The sequence below is a fragment of the Chrysemys picta genome, chromosome 6 (genome assembly GCF_011386835.1).
Source record: "Chrysemys picta bellii isolate R12L10 chromosome 6, ASM1138683v2, whole genome shotgun sequence".
NCBI classification, from domain to species: domain Eukaryota; kingdom Metazoa; phylum Chordata; order Testudines; family Emydidae; genus Chrysemys; species Chrysemys picta.
In genome coordinates, this window is record NC_088796.1 from 122,751,031 (window position 1) to 122,773,769 (window position 22,739).

At 42.5% G+C, this 22,739-nt stretch overlaps 2 protein-coding genes across 4 annotated transcripts in view; one reads left to right on the forward strand and one right to left on the reverse strand.

The window, feature by feature from the left end:
• The window catches only part of DCAF10 (DDB1 and CUL4 associated factor 10), a 29,241-nt gene extending 22,041 nt beyond the window's left edge, over window positions 1-7,200 (forward strand). Inside the window, exon 7 of the mRNA XM_005309190.4 lies at window positions 1,142-7,200. Coding sequence (XP_005309247.2) covers window positions 1,142-1,510 — 369 coding nt within the window. The 3' untranslated portion in view covers window positions 1,511-7,200. The remainder of the gene's footprint in view (window positions 1-1,141) is intronic.
• A 1,595-nt stretch (window positions 7,201-8,795) lies between these two features.
• SLC25A51 (solute carrier family 25 member 51) lies at window positions 8,796-21,362 on the reverse strand. 3 transcript variants are annotated; one of them, XR_010588723.1, is made up of 3 exons: window positions 21,204-21,362; window positions 10,163-11,811; window positions 8,796-9,718 (listed from the first exon to the last, which is right to left on the reverse strand). XR_010588723.1 is itself a non-coding variant. In XM_065549765.1 (2 exons), exon 2 carries the CDS (start codon window positions 11,772-11,774, stop codon window positions 10,896-10,898), a length of 879 nt encoding a protein of 292 aa, XP_065405837.1. In that variant the 5' UTR covers window positions 11,775-11,811; window positions 20,862-21,179; the 3' UTR covers window positions 8,796-10,895. The 3 variants fall into 3 exon arrangements, 2 of the variants coding, with proteins under 2 accessions (XP_065405837.1, XP_065405838.1); XM_065549765.1 differs by lacking the exon at window positions 21,204-21,362 and adding an exon at window positions 20,862-21,179 and having other exon boundaries at window positions 8,796-11,811; XM_065549766.1 differs by lacking the exon at window positions 21,204-21,362 and adding an exon at window positions 12,776-14,255 and having other exon boundaries at window positions 8,796-11,811.
• Between the last annotated feature and the right edge of the window lie 1,377 nt (window positions 21,363-22,739).

Consider the following 22,739-nt stretch of genomic DNA (forward strand, 5'->3'; position numbering starts at 1 on the left):
CTCTGACCTTCTGTTAAAGCATAACCTTTTCATCACAGTTTCATGAGTAGGATACAAAACTTTGCCAGATTAAGATATAATAAGGTGCTATATAGTTTTTTTTTACAAATATTGGCATCTCTAAAGCTAGCACCTTGCATTGTGTTTTCCTTACAGCACTTCAATGAATTGTTGCAAAAAGTGAAATTCACATTCTAAATTTAAAGACTTTTATGTTGTGCGCTACAAAATTGCATTTGAGTAGAGGTGATTTCAGAGCACTGGTAAAATTTTCAGTGTTTTGCATTAATATCTGATTTATATCCACAATTTAAACCCCAATCCTGCAAAAATGTAAGTACATGCTTCACTTTAACCACAAGTAGTGCCGTTTGAGTTCAGTGAGATTGCTCATGTGAATAAGGTCACATGGGCATGTCTTTTCAGAATCAGTACCTTAAATGTGAATTGCAGTGACCTGTTTAGTAGCCCAACAAATACAAAAAGTACGACCTTGTCCTCTCCCTAACTTTAACCGCAAAGTGCCAGAGTGGTTTTCTCTCTTGTTCAGCAGTAGTTTGCCTTTTCCTAGGATACAGTTCTAGATTGCCACCATTTGGATTAGTGTTGGCTGGGACTAATGTACATATCGACATACTGGCAGTGATCTTCCTACAAAAGCTTTCTCTCTTTTCTTCTAAGTGTTTTTCCAATTTGTGTTGCGGTTCAAACAGTGCAGAAATTCCAGTGTCTAATCATGAGTCACTGCATCACAGTTCCAGTTGAGCCTCTATTTCCTTGAGCGTTTCCTATGCTGCAGTAGACGCATCTTCTCTTCTCTACAGCAGCCCTGCATTTTACTTCCTCCAGTTAAATCAGATCTTGTATTTTGAATGATTTATTTTAGCAACGACATCTCTGCTTCTGCACTGAGAGAAATCCTGTGTCAATTTTACCTATTCAGTTTAAAGCGGGGAAATGGCCTAAGGGCTGTTCTGTTTTAAATAGCTCACAGCAGTAAGTGGTATCCAAGGAGAGAGAAGTAAAGTGTTGGCTTTAGTGCCGATGTCTAACTCACTTCACCTACGTGGGGGGTGAATGAATAACTGGGTTGTTCTTCGTGTATGTGGATAAATATAACTTTCCTCTCTCCCCCGTCTAGTGGACCTGTGTGTACGAATTCCAAGAAGGAGCCCCGGTGCGCCCTGTCTCACCTCGTTGTTCTCTCCGATTGACTCACTGCATTGAAGAAGCCAATGTAGGCCGGGGTTACATCAAAGAACTTTGTTTCAGCCCTGATGGTCGAATGATTTCCTCCCCACATGGCTACGGGATCCGCTTGTTGGGATTTGACACACAGTGCAGTGAACTTGTCGACTGTTTGCCCAAAGAAGCCGGTCCCTTGCAGGAAATCCGCTCTCTGTATTCACACAACGATGTGGTACTGACGACCAAGTTTTCTCCAACACACTGTCAGATTGCCTCAGGGTGCCTTAGTGGACGTGTTTCTTTATATCAGCCAAAGTTCTAGGCACATCTTGCATCAACAGGAACTTCACAGATGTTTGTTTTTATAATTACTTCAGTTTGGTTGAAGTGTGTTCTTTTAAAAAAAAATCTTGTACATGTGGACAAGATCATAATTACTATGGTCTGTGAACATAGCAATGAAATGAGTACTCAGTCCAGCACTGTATGTGTTCTGACACTACAAGTCAGGCTCTGTGCATTCTGTTTTCAGCCTTCCATGCAAACCTCTGCTTCTGATGATTCAGTGTCACTGATTTTCAGTCTTTCTGGTTGGTTTCACAGTAGCACTTGCTGGTCTTTCAGCGTGACTTAGGGTGGACTATCTGCAAGATGTCTCGCTAGGGCTGAGGAAATTGTTACACCAAACAATGCCCACACATCTCCTGCTGGTACGATCTTTCCTTGCCATGAAGGAGCTGGACTTCCTGACATCCTCCTATTGCTGTAACTTTTCTCTACAACAATTAAGTAATGGAGCTGTTCTCCTGCATACTAGCTTAGTTTAGCCACAAAGAAGAAAAACACTTTCCTTTCACCATATAATGAGTGACTAGAAAAATGTTGTCACCTTTCTGTAATGTTTTGCTATAGTTAAATCTCTTAGCTTGTTTTCCTTAATGTGCATATGTTGTGTTTATTGCAAGATGGTAAAAGGTCAGGGTAGAGATGCATTTCCTCAGTGAATTCACTAGGAAGACATTGCCATATTGAGCAGGGAAGCCGGAGTTGATCATTGCAAAGGAGTTGTTTGGAATGTTTTGACATAAAATGACAAGTTAAAAATGCCCCTGGCGGAGTAAGGTGTGCTCCAGACACTAAGGTTTCTAATTGCTGCCCTTATTGTAGGAAGCTTTCCACATTAATAAAAAAATCTTAATCACATTTTGTTTTGAAACTTAAGAAATGCTACCCTCGAAGTTTCCCTTTGTGTTATCAAGGCTGAGCTGCATAATAAAATACCCTTTTGTAACATGCCCAGATCTTAGCCAGCGCCTTTGCAAAAGAATTAGCCTGCAGGCCATCTGCTGTCATTCTGCCAAATTAAACAGTCCTTCAGATTACATTGTCAGTATGGAACAGAAAACAGTTTATACAGGCTAAATATATAATTATCTGGATTCAACTGGATTTTTCAGTAGCAAGAAGAATACACAGATACAACTAATCAGTTTCACTTCTCCTCAGTACCGTTTACCCTTCTGAACATACAGTTGCTTCAGTGGTAATCACAAGAACATAATGTTCTGAGTATCATTTTTATCTGCAGAAAAAAAATAGTCCTCTAGGGGCTCAAAACTCAACAGTGTGCAAGTGGATATATGTATAATTTCATAGTATGGGTGGAAAGCAAATGAATTTAATCATATTTAAAATTTGGAATACCTGTTGCATGAAACGAGGAATGAAACTTCTTCAGACTTCACAGACTCATTAAGGAGGAGATGAACATGGCTTCCTACTCGTCACTCGCTTGGAGTGAAAAGAAAGTACAAAGCAAACTTTTCTACATGGGGACACTTGCTCAGCTACGGTACTCACTAGGTTAAAAAGCTTTTTTTAAAACCCACAGTCAGTTTAAATATACTGCAATGGGACTTTACACTAGACATTGCCAGAAATGCTTCCTAGCCTAAACTGTACTTAGCTTATCCGTCAGGCTTTAATAAGTGAAACGCTCCTGGGGACTTGTCCTGACTTGGACCCAGTGAAGTCAGAAAATTTTGCTGGAAAGAATTTAGATTTTGGTCCTCAGTGGTATCTGAAGGGATTTTAAATAAAATATACTTAATGTAGATTTACTCTTGAACAAAAAACAGTCTGCGGAAGGCACTATGGGTCCAGGCTGATCAGGTCCAGTAGTTGAAGATCTGGAAGTCTGCCAATAGACTGGATCGCTCCATGAGTCACGCCCTGTGTGTGCGCGTGTGTATCAGAATGTATCAATGGAACTCACTTTAATGTTACCTCACTTTGAGCATCTGGTGCCTCAAGAGAAAGTTTTGGAGAAATTGATTTAGGAACCCTGCTGCTTTTTGCTGGCTTTTCATTACTGAGGGTGTTTGCATGAACATTGGATTGTCGTTACTTTTGGAAGAAGGTTAATCTATTCCTGCGTCATCTCCTGTTTGAAATTATATTTAACTCCATAGCAACTAAATGTTTGAGGATTGAGTTTGAGTGACTGAACATGCAGCAATTGAGAAACAAAATTCCCTATTTCCACACACAATAAGCCTGAGTTGATTAATCCTTCCCTACCCACCGTTTCTCCTGTATTAAATGACTACCTGTAGAACTCTTTCTGTATACTAGCCTTGTGTATTGAGGAGGTAGTGTCTCTTAACCTAGTCATACTTTAAGTTAATGAAGCAAAGTATAGGGTTTTACAGCAACTAATGTACACAAAGTATCTCTTCGTCTTACAGCAACTAATGTACACAGCTACTTATGCCCAAAATGAAAGGACATGCCTTGGATTCAGTGCATCATTGAAGTGAAAACTAGGTACTACATGGGCTCGCTCTTTATCACTGGAGCTACCGCCAGGAGCTCCGAACAGCAGTGATGGGAGATGTACAAGTAAGAGATCAAAGATTGTTTTAAAACTGAAATGTACTAGGCTGTGTGAGCAAAATCATTCACGTTGACACCCCTCAGGCATCTGCATTAGAAATAAACCATTTTCAGCATAAAGCAGAATGATCAAGCTAAATAAGTTTACTTGTTTTTCTCAAAGAAAAATAAAGGGGATTGAGTTGCTGTAGTAGGAAGCATGCTCCTACATGCCAGTTTGTTAGTCGTCCTACAAAATGACTTGTCCAAAATGCAAATTATTGAAATTAAAAATCCCTTCCTTCAGTCTTCACCCACCTTTGTTATGTATCTATTTTGTACTGTTAATAGTCGGCAAATCCAATTCTCAGTCAATTTGGATTTGTTGAATGGGGGTGACTCTGCTTACAAGATATTTTCCTTATCTGATGTAAGGGACTACAAATTACATTAAATACCCAATGTACTACTCTGCATGACTAGGATGCAAGCTTCTGATCTTCAAAGTAGTAAAAGCTCATCTGGAGAATGTCTGTCTAATTTGGAAAGAGCTTTTAGATGATTAGACTTTATATTTAAAAAAAAAGTTTACAGAAGAACAGGAATTTGCTGTTATCTCTGTTTGGGTGGCAGAACTAGATATAAATTGTGCTCTTGAAATGAACTGTAGTGGAAGATTTACAGCTCACAGACCAAAGGATGGCAAATTGGGTTAAGTTTGTGTAGCCTTTTAGTACTAAGTTAATTTTAAAAACCAGAATGAAGAGTATTTTCTCAGCCAGCATGCACATATGCAACTCTCATACCAATTAGGAATAATATACCCCTACAGAATTATGTAGGACCCTAATTCTCCAGCTTTTCTTTCTATGGCCCACTTGATAAGGAAAAGTTCCTCCCAGGGACTCTCTCTTCTCAGAACATCCCAGTCTGCTACTCCTTGGCTTGCTAAATGATTTGCTAAAACGATCAATGGCAAATCCTTTTGAATTGCTCTAAAGGACTGTTTGCACAGGTGTATTAATTTGAAATGCAGAAAAGCACCCTGCAGTAATTGCAGCTTTTTGTAATTTCTATTAAGACTATCGGAATTCCTTGAAATGAAATGCTCGTTTTGCATTTTTTTTTTAAATCTATGCCTGTCAATATGCACTGAGTATTGTTTTTTTTAATTCTACCTCATGACATGCTTCTTTTTGAAAAGGTTATTGCTCTGAAACATTTGACAATAACTTTTCTGGATAAATAGAGAATTGTTATTGTGTTAAATAGATGACATATCACATAGCTACTATTTAAAATGCACAGCACCTGGAGTGACCGTCTAAAACAGCTCATCACTTTGAAGCGAGACCACTGAAAAGCGCAAGGCTGATGATAGAGGTTGCCCTGTTTTGGGGTTTTGATCATGTTTTGTGGTGCTTTGTAGTGTATGTATAGTGTGTTGTAGGAAGATACATTTTTATATTAAGACCAATTCCGTCCATGTATGCTGTAAGAATGTTGCCTAACTTTTCTGATTACATTTTGCAATAAGTTGAATTAGAATGAGATGATTATTTTAGGTTGTGATTATTTAACTACTTTCAATAATAGCTGGAAGTTTTCAGTGAAAGGGAATAGATTTTACTTCAGTATAGTTAAACACTTTGTTCAGTGATGCATAACTGAGTAGTTAGATGCCTTGCAGTTATAGCTCCAAAAATTATTCTCACCACTTTCATCTTTCTAATTCACATTATCTTGCCTTATGGAATTAACAAAGTGACTTGGGGTAAGCTTTGGAATTTTTTTTCTAGGTAGCAGAAAAGTTTTACACTTGTTTTGCATTAAATTCTGAAAGACTAACCATCTTCCATCCCAATACTATATAAGGAGCAAAGTGGGTTAAATAGATAAACCCAAAATTACGGTAGTGGTTTATACCAATAATTTTTATCATCTTTTTGTATTGGTATATTTTATACCCCTCAAGTACTAAACCTATTGCTAAATTGTAAAGTATTTCTGAGAGTTAGTGATCTTAGCTGGACTGTGAAGTGTGCAATATGCTTTCTAAATGCATGGTTCATATTCATTAGTTACTGTAGTAAAGTGTGATTCTTCCACCTTCAGCATGACTGATAAGCAGAAGCAGCTCTCCATAGGAATGTTTACTTTTTAGAAGTGTTTATGAAAACCACGACTAGTGTGTTTGAAGCCGGTAACTCTTGTATTTGTCCAGTGACCATATTGTTGAAGTGAAGTGCAGTTTTCACATATTCCACTAGAGGTCAGATTTAAATCACCAGAGCACTGTCAACATTTTTGGCAAGGGAAAAGGAATTGGGTAAGGGAAGAGGTAACTGAGTAAAAATGAAATTTACTTTAAAAAAGTTTGTAGCTCAGTGAAAAGATCGAGGTGGCATGTCTCTATTTTGGGGGTGGGGAGAAAGGGGAAAAGCAAAATATATCTAGAAATACACTAAAGGATTAAAGCCCAAAACTTGGCTTGCTTTGTTAATCTGAAATCTCCTAGACAAGATTCTAACTGTTTACATGGAAAATGTACTAGTGAAAACTAACATTTTTTTCATTGATCCTACAATATTGTATTTATAGGAGGAGTGCAAACCCTGTTCCTTAAGGATGCCACAAATGCCAGTACAGAAAGAAGTTTAGGTATTGCAAAGCAAAACTGAAGTCTCTGCTAAACAGAGCTCTGTGAAATTCAGGCTCTTCATAATGCAACAAATACATTTGCCACATGGAAACTAAAAACAAATGCTAGTTTCTAAGATTATGATAGAAAGAAAAATGCCTGTCTTTTTTCTCCCCCTTATAACTTGATTGCTTTGTTGGAAGGGGGGGAAAGCATGATCTTAGGCAAAGGTGCATTCTCTGCTACAATGACGTTGGTATTCAACAGGGTCTCCCACCACCTGTAAAAGTCTTTTTTTAATACAAGAGTAAGTTGTGTGTGTAGAATATTTTGAAATACTCAAGGTTTCATAGTCAGAGGGGGTAGACTTTTAATACAATACATACCAAGTAGCAGAGCTGTTCTGAATATACTGTACTTGCTCCTATTCAGTAACTTGTACTGTTTGTGAACAGTTTCTCTTGCTTGCAAAATAAATTAAACATTTAATAAAGCAATTCAGTGCATTTTTTGAAAGGTGACAGGGTGCATTTTTTCTAAATGTTAAGTTCTATTCCATACTTCTAACAGAACCACATCGTGCAGTGCAGAACTATTTGCTTCCAGTCCTAGCCACTGCTTCAACTTGAATCTTAATGAAATTAATTATTACATCCCTTTTGAGGGGTGAAAAAGAACCTTTTTGCACTGTCAGTATTTGCTAAGCTGCTATCACAGCTTTTGCCTTTGCCCAATAAGTCTAGAGAAGGCTCTGGAGATCACAGATGGAGCATCTGGTACAAAAGAGCAACCTACATTACTGTATCTCCACTTTTATTAGATTGACTCACCTGGTGCAAGAGATTGGTACATCAATCTACATATCATACAATACTGGCAATTAGGAAATTATGTATTTGAGTCTTGCCATGAAATGCATGTAACCCCAGAAAAGGCAACCAAAAAAAACCTGCCCACATTTATTCAGATTAATACCAAGAATAGGTATAAACATTTAAGTTGTTCACCAAGATGGGGGTAATAATTTAAACGTTAGCTTAATAAAACTTAAGCAGAGATATTTTGTAACAGTATTCCACAATGCCAATTTGTGTCTATCGGTATGTTTTATAATACCCCATGTAATAGGAGGCTATGTCTGAGTCAGTACACCAAGAGCTTGGTACTCTCTTGCTTTTACTGATCTTCCTACTTCATTTTGATTCCAGCTAGCCTAACAGGAGTCTGGACTTCCCTGCTTTGGCACATCTCTGAAAATGCAACTTAAAGTCTAAGGATTCTCTTCTCCCATTCCCATCAGTGCATCTTAATCCAGGCTTCTGTTTTGGGTCATTTGACACAAACACTTATTCCTAGCACAATCTAGCCTCTGTAGTAACTAGACTGAACTCCTTAGGAGCAGGGACCATACTTGTGTTTGCACACACCCTGAACTCAATAGTTCTTTCCCACCACTCCCACACCTACATCCAATTAGTTTTTGTCCATTTTAACACTGTCTTACTGATACTTGGTACCCATCCCTGTTTACTAAACTGCACAGTACATGTTCCTCCAACTCATTTGTCAGTCCAGACTATTTTCATACTAATTTGTTGCATTCTACCACCACCTACCTGTCCCCAACTTGATACACTGTTATCATTAAGCTTTGCCTACAGACTTCAGTCCATCCACTAATCCTCATCAAGTCATTGGAATATAATTTCAGATACTATCAAATCTTTATTAAACCCAAGATATCTCATCTTTTGCATTCCCATTAACTTCACTGACAGCTCTCCTGTACACAGAATATAACCAAGTTGTATAATTCTGTTAAGAGGCATTTAGCCATGCCTGATGTCCTCTAAACTCCTGATCATCATGACCTAAAAGTTGAAAGTGGAGTTGGAAGAAGCTCTTGGCTCTTCCCTTGTGAAGTGGTGTATAGTAGCAAACCAGCATGAGGCCAAGCCACAATAAACGTTCTGTTTTGTTGAACTATAATTGCCAACACTTGCTTTGTTTGCTCCAACTTATGTTCTTTTTTCAAGTGCCAGTAACACACTGTTAGGAAAAAATATGTGCTACAAAAAACGAAGGCTAGGGAAACAGATTTACTTTTGTTTTATTCCATCAAGGAAAGGTTACAAAAACAATACACTGGTAAAGTCAGATTTCACCAGTAAAACATTCAACAGACAGTATATTTAAATCCATATAATCACAACATTCAAAATATCAATGTGCTTTATTTGTGTTTGGCCATCTTTGACTGTGAAGCTTAGTAGTATAGAGCTATAGATTATAAAGAAATAGGGCATACTGTTTGGGAGTAATTATTTAGGGGGTTGTCAAGTGGACAACTGAAATAAAGTAAGAAAGTAAAAACCATAAGCATTTGAAAATTTAAGGATACATAAAAAAGTAATGTTCACTCTAAAATTAAGAAAAAAACCATCCAAAACAATTTCTGAAAGCTTTCATGTTCACCACAAAATATGAAAATACTTTATGAATCCTTCTTGCATAAAAATATACAAAGTCATTTTTTATATGAAGACCACTAGTTTGGTAATCACACTTGTGTTCCTGCCCTCTCTTCTCTTCTCCAAGGCCTTAAAGCACATCCACCTGAATACCAAGTACAACATTACTTCTGTTTAATATTTATGAGAGTGTTTATCAACATGATTAAATGATCACAGAGAAACCCCCAAGCCCAGCGCTTATATGGTCCTCCTCGCCGTAGTATCGGAGTGCCTTTTCCACTACACTGATATACCCTGAACAAGGCATACAAGGAAGGGTGGAGCAAGCTTCAGCTAACAATACTGACTGAAGTGATCAGTTATGCTACAACCTCACATGAAGCAAGTAAAAATAGTTGCAAAAGGACATAAATTACCTTAATACAACAAAAGCTGTCTACAAAGTACTTTGACTCCCATCAGTTTTCATACTACTTCTGTACGTGTTAATGTTGCAGAAACCACGTCTTCTTTCTGGCGCCATGCCTGTTTGCAACAGAAACTAAACAGCACAAAAGACAAAATAAAATATTCCACGTTCACAAATAGGTGATATTGTAACATGAAGGACACTTTAAAGCTTTTTAGATAACATTTGTTTCATTTCCCCCGCCCCCCCCCCCCACCCAAACCCAACTGCCTGTTACTCCTTTTTCACATACGTACACATACCTCTACTTTGCACTCGATCAGCTTATGCTGAAGTTGAAAATGTAGGCTATGTCTACACTGCGTACCTTACAGCACCATAGCTGTGCCGCTGTAAGGTCCCCAGTGTAGCCACTCTTTGCCAGCAGGAGAGAGCTCTCCTGCTGGCAAAATAAAACCACCTCCAACGAGGGGCAGTAGCTTTGTCTCCCGCCGACAAAGCACTATCCACACCAGTGCTTTTTGTCAGTAAAAAACAGTTAAAAAAGTGCATTGTAGACATAGCCTTAGTAGCTACCTTATGTTTCTTGACCAGATGGCATTCATATTAGGAGACCAGCAAAAACCATTCATGTAGGCTTAGTTGAGAAGTAACACCATCCTCATTCAAAGTTGGCAGTCTGGTTTCAAACAGTAAAGATACCTGGGAAACCTGAAACATTATGGGAGTTCAGAATACTCTTACAACAACTGCATCAGGTACATCAGACCTCCCAAGTTTACCAAGTAGGGAAACTAAATAGCTTTTGTCAGCCTCCCTCACTTTCATATTCCACAAAGTGCACAATCAAGCATAGTTTTGATCACCAGGAGTGTTAAGAAAGGTTGAGGGTGACCTGGAGTAAGTTTCTAGGCCAAAGCCAACATTTAAATAGAAAGTAAGTTTCAATTAGTTTATTCAGGTATGGCTGAATTCACCTTCCAGCATCTAAATACTTTAATAAAGAGAGCACTTTTGAGCAAACCATTTTTTCTTAAATTAAGATCTAAACACAATGCCAACTTTCACCCCATAAAGATTGAAGACAATTAATAAGATTGAATGTAATTAACTTTCAGACTAAGCAGGCACTGGTAAAAATTACTTCTCTCCCTACTGAAATGTAACCACCATTTTGCAATTAAACTCTCCAAATTTCAGTGTTATTCATGAACAGGTCCGATTATGACAAATTTGATCCTAGGAAATAAGTGACCTCAATGTGCCAATACCCAACTGAGCAGAGAGACTTCATAGAAGGTAACATTTTTCATAATAACTTAAGCAAGAATTCATATGTTGCATTGATTATGCCCCAGGATATAATAGAGCGATGGTAATTCAGATGGGCTCCTCTGAAAAGATGTGTCAGTTTTCTATCACGTTCCAGCCAAATCTTCATGAAAACTTTTGGAAAAGACTGAAATTCCCCACCAATTTGAGACTGCATGCGAGCTTTTACAACATTAATTGGAAAAAACAAGAATCCCAACATGGCACCCAACAGCCCTCCACAGATAAAGTCATTGACCAAATGAGCACTATAAGAAGTTGCTTCGGGAAGACACTGCTTGATGGGTCCTCGCAGGCCAAAAAAGAGTACATTACTCGGTCCATTTCGGATCAGAATAGGTACCAAACCCCGATAATATTCTTTAATTCCATAGTCTTTTAGCACCCTGAAAGCCTGGTAAGTGTTTGTAAATCTGTCATGATGTTTGTAGTCCTGAAGCAAAGTCTGGACCCGCTCAAAAGGTGTAAGAAGAGCTTCTGATGTTCCTGCAAGCACTGCTGCCACACTGCAAGTCACAAGTTCAGGTGCGTTTGTGTGCCTCTGGAGCAGGGAGGAGAAATCCTCGTACAAGCCAAACATCAGGGCAAGAGTTGTAGTTTTCTGCATTAATGGAGGGAGGAGTCCACGGTACAGGTTTCGGATTCCATCTTTCTGTAACTGATATACTGCCTCCCTTAATCTCACTCCATACAGTTGTTGTCGAAAGAGGACCTTCTGGATGGGAAAGGTGATTGCTATATTGGTGAAGGCTGCACAATATCCACAAAAGTAATGTTTACCTGAGCTAACTTTTACAATGTGATGAGCAATATCTTGCTTTGAACTTGTTATGACAAGATCTTCTGAATCCATCATACTGCTCTTTCTTTCTTCATACGAGTGTTGTCCTCTCCTACATCAAGAAGGTAAAGGAGAACATGAACAAAGCTGCACAGAACCCCGCTTTTTTTTAATTCATGTATATAAGTCCTTTGCATGCACAAAGTCTTCAAGCAATTCCATAAAAATTCAGTGGACTAGAACGATACATGTACAAGTGGTTTCAGTGGCTGCATTACAGCTCTCAAAGAACTGAAAGATTTATACATGGTTCAGCTAACTGACACAAGGAAGGGTAAAAAAAGCAGGAAACTTTTTTGTTGATTAAATGCAAAAAGTTATATACCGAAATCACTTTTAAAACAAAGTAGCATATTTAGTGCCATGTGAAAGCTGAAAATGTAAGTGGAAGTTAGTAAATTCAGAAGTTAAGGTTCCTACACTCCACATTAGTAATTTTGACAATTGTTGATACAAAACAAATCAGTGAAAGTTTGTGTTTTTTTTAAACTTGCTATTACAAGTCATCTTGACTATTCAGAGTCATATTTTACATGACCCTGTAACAGACCAAACCTTATCTGTAAAGAACACATTTGCTATGGAGTAGAAATTATAGATCACAAACTATAGAAAATATGGGCATAATCTCTAAAGAACTGTCTACATTATAACAACTTAACTCAGGGAAAGTAAGCAGTTGGACAGATGTCAATTAGCAACCTACATGGTTTTATCCAAAGGCAGAACGTCACAAAAATATAATGGGATGGGTGGGAAGGAATCCGAATCAATGCTGAGTGTACAATTTTGAAAGATCTTTTTGGTAAGTGTGAGATGCATTAAGGGATGGGAAATAAAAACCCACACAACCTGATTACACAGAGAAACAGCATTCTATAAAATTCTGAATGCAACCTGAACATACAATCGATTTGGGGATGGGAGGGGAGAAGTTATCCCACTTAACCAAGCCATAAATTCAAATGTGGCTTGTCAAAATGGTAAGATAATTTAAGTCATTAATGTCTGCATACCTGGTATTATAGCATAGCCAAGTAAGTATAAAAGAGCTGACTCCAGAAGTACAATCAATCAATCCTAGGCACACATATTGTCCTGTTAAAGGTCAGAGAAGAACTGGGACAACAAGTGAGTTCTTAATACAAGTATTATCTACAGAGAGTTCTAAATATCTGCAATTTCAAAGTTTTGTGACCTACCTGAGAAAAGCTAGGGAGTCTTAGACCCAAATACATTATTTGTGTTTGGTTTTAATACAATTTTTTCCCTTTCTTTAACATCTGATCTTAGGATATATTGTTTGGGAATTTCATTCAGTTCCAGAATAGTTAAATATAGCTCAGACTTCTAAAAGGAGATATTTAAAGCCTACTCTGCTTTGCATTCTCCATCAGAAGGCATGAGCATATGGGGTCATTTCCATAAGTGCAGTCACTGCCAACCTGTGTGTGGTAGGCAGGATGCATGGGAAACCCTAAATAACCACAGCCAACAACTGATCTGAACCTGATTTACATTTAAAAGTTTCACCAGTGTAATTATTTTTGGTTAGGGGTGTGATTTTTTACAGTAGTTATACCAGTAAAAGCCCTACTGTGGATGCAGTTATACAATAGTTTACTCCCCTTCCTGTACAGAAATACTAATATCTAGCTCTTACATAAGCACTTTGCATTAGTAAATCTCAAAGCACTTTACAAAGGAGGTAAGTATCATACTACTATGTAAGTACTTTAATACCAGGATAACTACATCTATACCAGGGGGCTGAACGGCTTTAACTATCCTGGTATAGTGTCAGTAGGTCAATTTAGTTAAATCTGCATAGAGGTGCCTTATACCAGCGTAGCTATTCCTATAAAGAAGGGGAATAAGCTATAATAGATACAACTGCATCCATAACTAGGGTTATACCAATTTAACTATTTTAGTAGAAAAATTATACCCCTTCCTGAAATAATTAAACTGGAATAAAACTGTGTGTAGACAAGGCCTTAGGCAGCTTAACACAAATGCACCATCAGTAGCAGTCTGTGGTCCAGTCATTTCAATCCTCATTTTCTATTGAAAAAAATGTAAACAAAGAGCCAAATTTATATAGGCCACAAATTGCTGCCTGCAAAGCAGCTGAATTCATGAGGTAAGGAGCAGTGTGGAACTATACTTTAGCCACCTCACCCTTGTTAAGTTTAACCAAAAAGCATGCCACCTGTCTCTCAAGCACTTGTTATTACCAAAGCCGGGCCTCATGGCAAGAGGAGAGTTTCCTTTGAAGTCTTTGTGATAAATATCTGCCTGCAGCAGTACTTTATAAGTAACCTGCCACTTCCTCCAATAGTGCTCAGAAGTACCTAGGCTACTTTTCAGTTAAACCAGGGGCGGGCAAACTTTTTGGCCTGAGGGCAGCATCAGGTTTCGTAAATTGTATGGAGGGCCCGTTAGGGGAGGGGGTCATGACCCAGCCCCCACCTCCCATCTGCCCTCCCGCCCCCGGGACTCCTGCCCCATCCAACCCTCCCCCGTTCCCTGACGGCCCCTCTGGGACCCCTGCCCCATCAACACCCCCCCGCTCCCTGTCCCCTGACTGCCCCCAGACTCCCGACGCCCCATCCAACCCCTCCTCTCACTCCTGATGGCCCCCCCGGGACCCCTGCCCCATCCAACCACCCCTTCTCCCTGTCCCCCGACTGCCCCCGGGGACCCCTGCCCCCATTCACCCTGTTTCCCCCCGACCACCACCCCGAACTCCCCTGCCCTCTATCCAACCTCCCCTGCTCTGTGCCCCCTTACCGCACTGTCTGGAGCATTGGTGGCTGACGGCACTACAGCCGCGCTGCCCGGCTGGAGCCGAGCCACGCTGCTGCCACCGCCACCACGACGCAGCACAGAGACCGGGTCAGGCCGGGCTCTGCAGCTGCGCTGCCCCAGGAGCTCACAGCCCCGCCGAGAGCACTGTGCCGGCGGCAGAGCAAGTGAGCTAAGGCTGCGGGGGAGGGGGGACAACAGGGGAGGGGCCGGGGGCGAGCCTCCCGGGCCAGGAGCTCAGGGGCCAGGCAGGACAGTCCCTTGAGCCGTAGTTTGCCCACCCCTGAGTTAAACTTTATTGCCAGGCTACTTTTCAGTTTAACTTTATTGCCAGGGATATAGTCCTTGAGGATTAGGGAGAAATATAAGCTTTGGTTTGCACCTTTGTTGCCTATGCCTGTAAATCCCTACAGCTGTTCTAACACCACCCAACTCTTCTAGAAAGCTTTTCTCATCAGTAGATCTTAAAGCACTTTAAAAAGGAGATAAGCATCGTTATTATCCCCATTTTACAGATGGGGAAACAAGGTCACCCAGCAGGCCAGAACCCAGACCTCAGAATGTCACCTCAGTGTTCTCCCACTGGGCTACACAAACAACAGTAGGGTGAGGGAACTGCAAAGGGGTTACTTTGCATCCCATTGCCTTTTACCTTTTTGTACCTATTTAACATGACAATGGTGAAAGATTAGGAATCTTCCTAACTTTTGGAGATGAGGTCCCCTATGGTAAGTTAGTAAGTGAACATGACATCACCCATCAGAAAGTGGGTTTTGATGACCTGTACCTAAAACATCTAATTAACAACCGGAGTAGCAGTACTGCAGACTTCCACGCACACCACCACGCCTCATTTCTAGAGGTGAAAATGTAGTTCAGTCTCCATGTCTTTAGTCTTAGGTTACGTCTACACAGGAAGCACATTACCAGTACAGGAATACCTATAAACTATATAGGCAAAATATTCCTACTGTGGACACAGCTTTACTGGCAGAGCGGCAACTTGTACCAGTATAGTAAAAACACCCCCCTAAACAAAACAAGCTGTACCAATAAAAACACAGTTTTGATGGTATAACTGCATCTACACTAGGAGTGTCTGCCAACACATCTGTGTTGTCAGGGGTCACAGCTCTGACCAATTATAGCTATGCCAGCAGAAGTCTTTACTGTAGATCTGGCCTTGGTCTCTCTGCTAAGACCAACTACAAGAGTTCCACTTATAATGGCAAGGGCTTTTTAATTTTTGTTTGTTTAAATTTGGCCACATGTTCATTAGGAATTTAACTGAGACAACCAAATCATTCCATAGGGGTCACTCAGGAGCCACCTTTGGTAGCTTTCGGCTAATACCCGTTTGGGACTGATCTGAACCAGTTGGTCTACAAGTAACTTTCTCCCTAATTCCCTGCATTATCCACTTCTCCAGGTCTGAGGTCTTTAGGGACTTGTCCATAAAAGCAAAAAGGGTACCTCTTTCAATCATTTTAGTTTAACGTGACTGAAAAGCCCTAGTAACACACATGTAGATGCAGACTAAGACCTCTGAATTTGTGTTAGCTGGTCATATTGTAGCTTTTTTTACCCGAGTAGTCGAGACCCTTGTGAGAAAATATATAGTCTATTACATTTATTATTTTGGTGCAACGAGGACTAAGCCATGTAAAGGCAGGAAAAGGAGAGGTGGGTAACACTGGGATTTGTTAGTTCAAAGCCATATCAGAAGATAAAAATGTGTAAATGTAAACAGGCAATGACACAGGGAGGACACTGCTGCAAACTGCTGACAAGACAAACTCAACTAGTACATGGCAGAACTTACATGAATGTTAAAGCCTGGTTCTACTCCAAAAACTGACTCTAAAAATGGCATTGTCTCACTGATTTTTGTATCAAATTGCCTAAATTTGCAAACAGAATTGTTTCCTAAATGCCAACTGGATGTTGAATGGGGGGGGAGGGGGGGGGGGGAGAGAACAGATAAATAAATGGTGACACTTTCTGAAAATCTTCTCATAACCAAAATTCCACCCACTAAAGATGCTAAAGTGGAATGCCACTCAGATTGGTTAGAGCCTCATAAGAATGTCCCTTTACTTATTACATGCTTTGATCAAAGTGAAATAGTTAACTATGATGACATTTAAGTTTTTAGGCTTCAGAGTTAAATCTCCCTTTAAATGAATAGGGACAATTCAGACTTCCCTTATAACAGTTTCTGATCAGGCAGACTTAACTATACACTGGTTTACATTTGAAGATTACTTTCACAGCTACTAAAGGCTAAAGATTTTATTTTTAAAATAAATGTTAGATTCTGGAGCAAGAGATGTAGTCACCAAAGAAATCATTGACTAACCAAGCCACTACAAGAAATCCCAATTCAACACCAATAGCTAGATCTGCAAACTTAGTCTGAAAGTCAAACTCAGCTCTCCCTAGCACACTCCTCAATAAAGATTCTGCAGTTTCAACTCAATTAATTTTGTTGATGTGAAAACTGCAACAGAATCCAGAGATAACTCTTTCAGAGCTCTATTGGCTCTGCAGGGCTAATAGGAGTAAAAAGTAGTAAATACAATAGACAATTAAGCAGAAACAACAATGAACATACACAGAGAGCAGGTCCATTAATTAAGACATTGCTCTGAAAAGTAACTATGAAAAAACTGGTAAAGTCATACTTTACAGCCACCTTTCTCAGCCATACAGGTTTATTAAAATAAGCCTGCTCAGGATGAAAAATACTTTTTGTGTTGACAAAGAACATATTTATTGACAGTCTAAAGCAGGAATTCTCACTCCATGAGGTATGACCCGAAGTGAGTTGGGACGGAATACCAGCTGGGTCACACAACAGTGTATTAAAGCTATACAATCTCTCAGCGTAAGATTACTCCTGGGGAAATTCTGCATCACTGCATGCACGCATAATTAATGTGCCATGTGTAATTTTTTTTCCTCCGCAGAAAGTAACTTCTGCGGAAACGTTGCTGCAGTTACACCTTTTGCCCAACAGGGGCTGCTGTGGCACTAGAACTGCCAATAGGGAAGAGAAGAGGTTGCCTGCCTGGCAGCATCATGCCTGTGGGGCTAGGTCAGGAGATAGGGGACATGGACGGGAGGAGACAGTGTGGGGCTGGGTAGAGATACGGGGGCAGGGGCTGAATGAGAGTGGAGGCGCTGGACCACATGGGGACAGGGGGATGGCTGAGTGAGGGCACAGAGACATGGGGGAGGGGTGGAGGGACACATGGGGGAAGGAGGGGCTGAGTGGGGGCACAGAGACACATGGGGATGGGGAGAAAGCACAGGGACACATGGGGACAGATGGGAGGGGATGCAAGGACACAAGGGGGTACAGGGACAGATATGCCTGACTGAATGGGAGAGGCTATGGGTCAGCCAGGGTCTGCATGGGGGAGGCTCCCTAACAATCCCTCCCTGCCCCCCAAAATAACCTGTTCCATACTTCTCCCACCCACACCCAACAACCATCCAGGCTCACTCCCAGGCTCCTTCCCTCTCCCTCAGCTCCTCCGTTACCCCTGGCTCCCTCAAGTCTTTGCATTGCTTCTGAGGGGCAGCAAATACGGTTATGTATTGCAGTTTAAATGAATTACTCAAAGTTCTGTATTTATATGCCTAATAAGGAATCTATTTGACAAAAAACATTTCCTGAATCTTTTTCATTGTCTGTATTGTTACAAATGTACTTGCTGACAGGTATTTTGAAATAAATTACCAACATAATTGAAACTGGTGTGATTATATTGTTATTATTTTAAAATATTATGTGCAGAATATTTAATTTTTTGGTGCAGAATTCCCCCAGGCATAGGTAGGATTCAGAGTTCGCTCCCATATGCTGCTTACTTCCCTACCACTCCAACCCATGCAATGGGGCTCCTCAGTCTTCACCACTTACCAGCCCTCAGCTAGAGAAGGAGCACTTTTAAGAGGATGCATAACTGCTCACACAATCTCTTGAAGTGATGATGCCTGTACTGTACTCCTAAGTGCTGGTAGAAGGTGGAACACAGAAAGGAGATGTCCAACCACACCACACCCCAGTGCAATTTCTTGCAATTACTATAATCCTTTAGAGCCTTTTGGTGGGTTGTCACAAGAAACAGATGGTTTTAGGGACCCCATGCAAAAAAAAAAAAGTTCGAGGACCACTGGTCTGAAGCACAGAAGCAGCTTAGAATAGGATCTAAATTTAGAACAGTAGTACCTCCCAGGGGAAAAAAGGTTGAGCCAACTCCTAAGCAGGTTTTTCTTGTGCTTGTAATTTTCCTTTGCATTCACTCCCAGTTCAGAGCTTTTTAAAGTTCTCTACTTTCACCAAGCAAAGGATGTTTTCTTTTAATTACCTTGTTTTCTTTATGTTCATTCTTTAAAGGGGCACAATCAACATAAAACTCATTTTAAAAGTCTGTGTTAACATTGCAGATTAAGTCATCAAAGAACTGTAAAAGTCTAATTTACTTTTCTCCTGGTATGCTGTTTGCTTTGTTACAATTCAATCAGGTAGAACAATAAAAAGAGACTCATTCCGCTTCAGCTTTGTTCCCAAGGCATTTTTACTTTCTATGGGTATGTCTACACTGCCCATGTTACAGCACAGCCACGCTGTGATGTGGGCAGTGTAGACACGCTTTAGCACAAGGGGAGAGTTCTCCCAGCGATAAAACGATAAAAAACAACAACACCCCAAACGAGCAGTGGTAGCTTTATCGCGGGAGCGGGCTTCTGGTGATAAAGGGCTGTCTACATGGGCTTGTCAACACTGACAAAATTTGTCTTTCAAAGGTACTTTTAAAAAGCCCCGCGAAAGACAAAAGTTTTGCCTACGCAAGTGGCAGCGTGAACGTGATTTTGTTGGCAGGAGTGCTCTCCTGCCAACAAAGCTAATGCCGCTTGCGGGGCTGGAGGTATTTTGTCAGCAAAAGTGCTGACAAAGTACCGAAAAAGAGCATTTACACATGCTGACTTTTAGCGACAAGGCTGTGTCAGCCTTGTTGCTAAAAGCTGCATTGTGTAGACAATGCCCTACTTCCGCTTTTCAGGGCCAGGGTGGATAAAAATCAATGATTTAAAAAAAAAACGGATTTTTTAAATTTAAATCGGATTTTATTGATAAAATGCTTTTTGAGGAAAAAAACCTTCGGTCAGTAAAATTTACGTTGCTCAGGGGTGTGAAAAACTCCCCCCTCGGACCGACATATGTTACAATGACGGAAACACCACTGTGGGCGGTGCTATGTTGGCAGGAGACACTCTCCCATAGCCTTAGGCAAGAGGGAACTTAAGCTCCACTCACTTTCACTTAAGCATATTTGAAAGTTTTTGCAGACTGGCCTGAAATAATCGGTTTAGTTCACTGACTACAGTTAATCCCTCTGTTTAATAAATCATTTAGTTGTAAATGTGAAACACGTTTTGATGAGAAATTTATGTATCCAAATATTTAAGGTTGGTTTTTTTTAAATAAAAAATAAATTTTATATGATTTTTGTGTATTTAAATTCCAGTTACCCTTCTACTTCAGTTTGACACAAACCATGAGGGAAAAGTTAATTGTCTGGTAAATAAGCAATATATCATTCACCATTTTTTAATATACTAAAAATGTACAACAAATAAGACTCTGGAAATACTAAGCTATATCATAGCTTAAATAAGTGTACAATTATAGTGTGCCCTCGTAGGTGCAAAAAGATGTAACAAATCTAGTGTAACTTAGTTGAAAGTGAAGACCATTAAAGCATGTTATCAACCAGTGAGAACCTGCCTTTCTTTCGAAAATAAACTTTTCCATTTGTACTTCAGTTATTCAAAAAAATATTGATTTAAATGGAGGCTTTCCACTTGATCAATGCACCCCAAATCAAAGTCATACAGCTAATGACAGGCCAACACAGAGAACAGGAGAGACGGAGGTGCGCCACTGCCCCGGACTGAGACCTAGCCACACCGTCCTGGCAAGTGGCCCGCACCCACTCGCTGGGGATAGGGTGACCAGACAGCAAGTGTGAAAAATCGGGACGGGGTGGGGGTAATAGGCACCTATATAAGAAAAAGCCTCCCCCCAAAATCGGGACTGTCCCTATAAAATCGGGACACCTGGTCCCCCTAGCTGGGGGCGAAGGTGAAACCCCCCCAACAAGGCCACCTGGGAGAAGAGTCCTGCCCCCCCCCCCATGGGGCGCAGGCGAGCGCGCGAGGCCGACCCAGCCTGAAGCACCGGGCGCGGCTGAAATCACGGACATTACACCAGGTCTCTCGTACCAGGCTGCTCCCGCCTGGATCCCGAGGCCCGGCCCGGCCCGACACCTGACCCTGCCCGGAGACTCGCGCTCCGCGCCCGGCGACGCGGCCCGTTCGTTGCCCGCGCGCGGGAGCAGCGGGTCCCGCCGTTCGAGCCCCAGCGCGCGCCGCCAACGCTCCCCCTGGACCCGCGTGCCAAGGCGGGGGCTGGGCGCGGGGCCAGGAACGGCGGCCGCGGCAAGGGGGGCGGGGCTCGCCCAGCACCCACAGGCGGTAACCGGCCCCGTAGCGCAGGCCCGGCGCGGGGCGCTCGGCCACTCAGCGGCCCGGCCCGGCCCCTCGGGGGGAGGGGCGGCGACTCACCCGCGCCGGCTCCATGGCCGCTCGCGCCCGCTGACAGGAGCCGGGCCCGGCACCCTCCTCCTCGGCCATCCCCGGCCCAGCCCGACATCCCCCACTCTGCGCGTGCGCGTGTGCCGGCCAGTAGCGGCACGTGACCTGGACGCCAGGGCCCCGCCTGGCCCCCTCCCCTCCCCGGGCGGCGGCTCGGCAGCAACGCGCCACGTGACCAGGGAATGTGGCCTGGCCCCGCCCACCCCCGACTCTCGAGTAGCTTCGAGCCCCCAGCCCCGACCCAATCAGCTGGAGAGCCGGTCTCTGCGTCAACATGGCCTCGCGCCAGGCCTGTGCGCGTGCGCGGAGCACGGGGGTCAAGGGAGGCCAGGCAAGGGCGGCCGGGTTCGGGGCCATAGGCCCTGCGAGGAGCGGCCAGGCCTGGCCCCCGTGATAGCCCCGCAGAGCCCCCCGGCCTGCGCCCGGGCACCGTGACGGGGGGCCGCCCGCTGAGCGGCCCTGCCTGCGCCCACGTCCATTGCACTGACCAGGGGAGCGGCGGCCCCTGCGCCCTGCACTGGGGGACACCTGGGCCCCCCCTCCCCCGGCACAGCGCCCCACCTCCGCCCCCCTCTTCTGCTGCCTCCCCGGCTGCTGGGCGGCGCTGATCTCCCGGGACAAGGGCCAGGGCTGGACCCCACTTCCCCATAGCCTGTAGCCCCAGGTGGTGCAGTTGTGCCCGGGAGCACTTGGCGAAGATGCTACCACAGCCAGGGTAGAGCAGCTCCCATGGGCGTAGGTACTGCACTCTGCGGGGGCAGGAGCTCCTGTCCACACAGCACTGCCTACTCTGGGGGTTAGGTCAGAATCATAGAAATCTCAGGGTTGGATGGGATCTCAGGAGGTATCTAGTCCAACCCCCTGCTCAAAGGCGGGTGATGGGGGGGAATAGCCCAGTGGTTTGAGCATTGGCCTGCTAAACCCAGGGTTGTGAATCCTTGTGGGGGCCATTTAGGGAACTGGGGTAAAAATCGCTCTGGGGATTGGTCCTGCCTTGAGCAGGGGGTTGGACTAGATGGTCTCTTCCAACCCTAATATTCTATGAAAGCAGGACCAACCCCAACTAAATCATCCCAGCCAGGGCTTTGTCAAGCTGGGCCTTAAAAACCTCGAAGGAGACTCCACCACCTCCCTAGGGAACCCATTCCAGTGCTTCACCACCCTCCTAGTGAAATAGTGTTTCCTAATATCCACCCTAGACCTCCCCCACTGCAACTTGAGACCATTGCTCACTGTGTCACTCAGAGGTGTGAGTTTTGTAGTATAGAGCAGTGGTCTCCAAAGTGGGGGTGTGCAGCTTTTGCTTTGTCAGGCAGGAGTCCAAGTAGCTTTTTTTAAATTTATTTATGTATTTGCTTCGGAAAAAATGGTAGAGCTGGCGCAGCAGGGGGGTGCGTGCTCAAAAAAATTTTACTGATAGGGGTGCGAGATCAAAAAAGTTTGGAGACCACTAGTATAGAGGAGGGCAAAGTAGGTGCAAAGTGCTGCAATTGACAGTAGAACCTA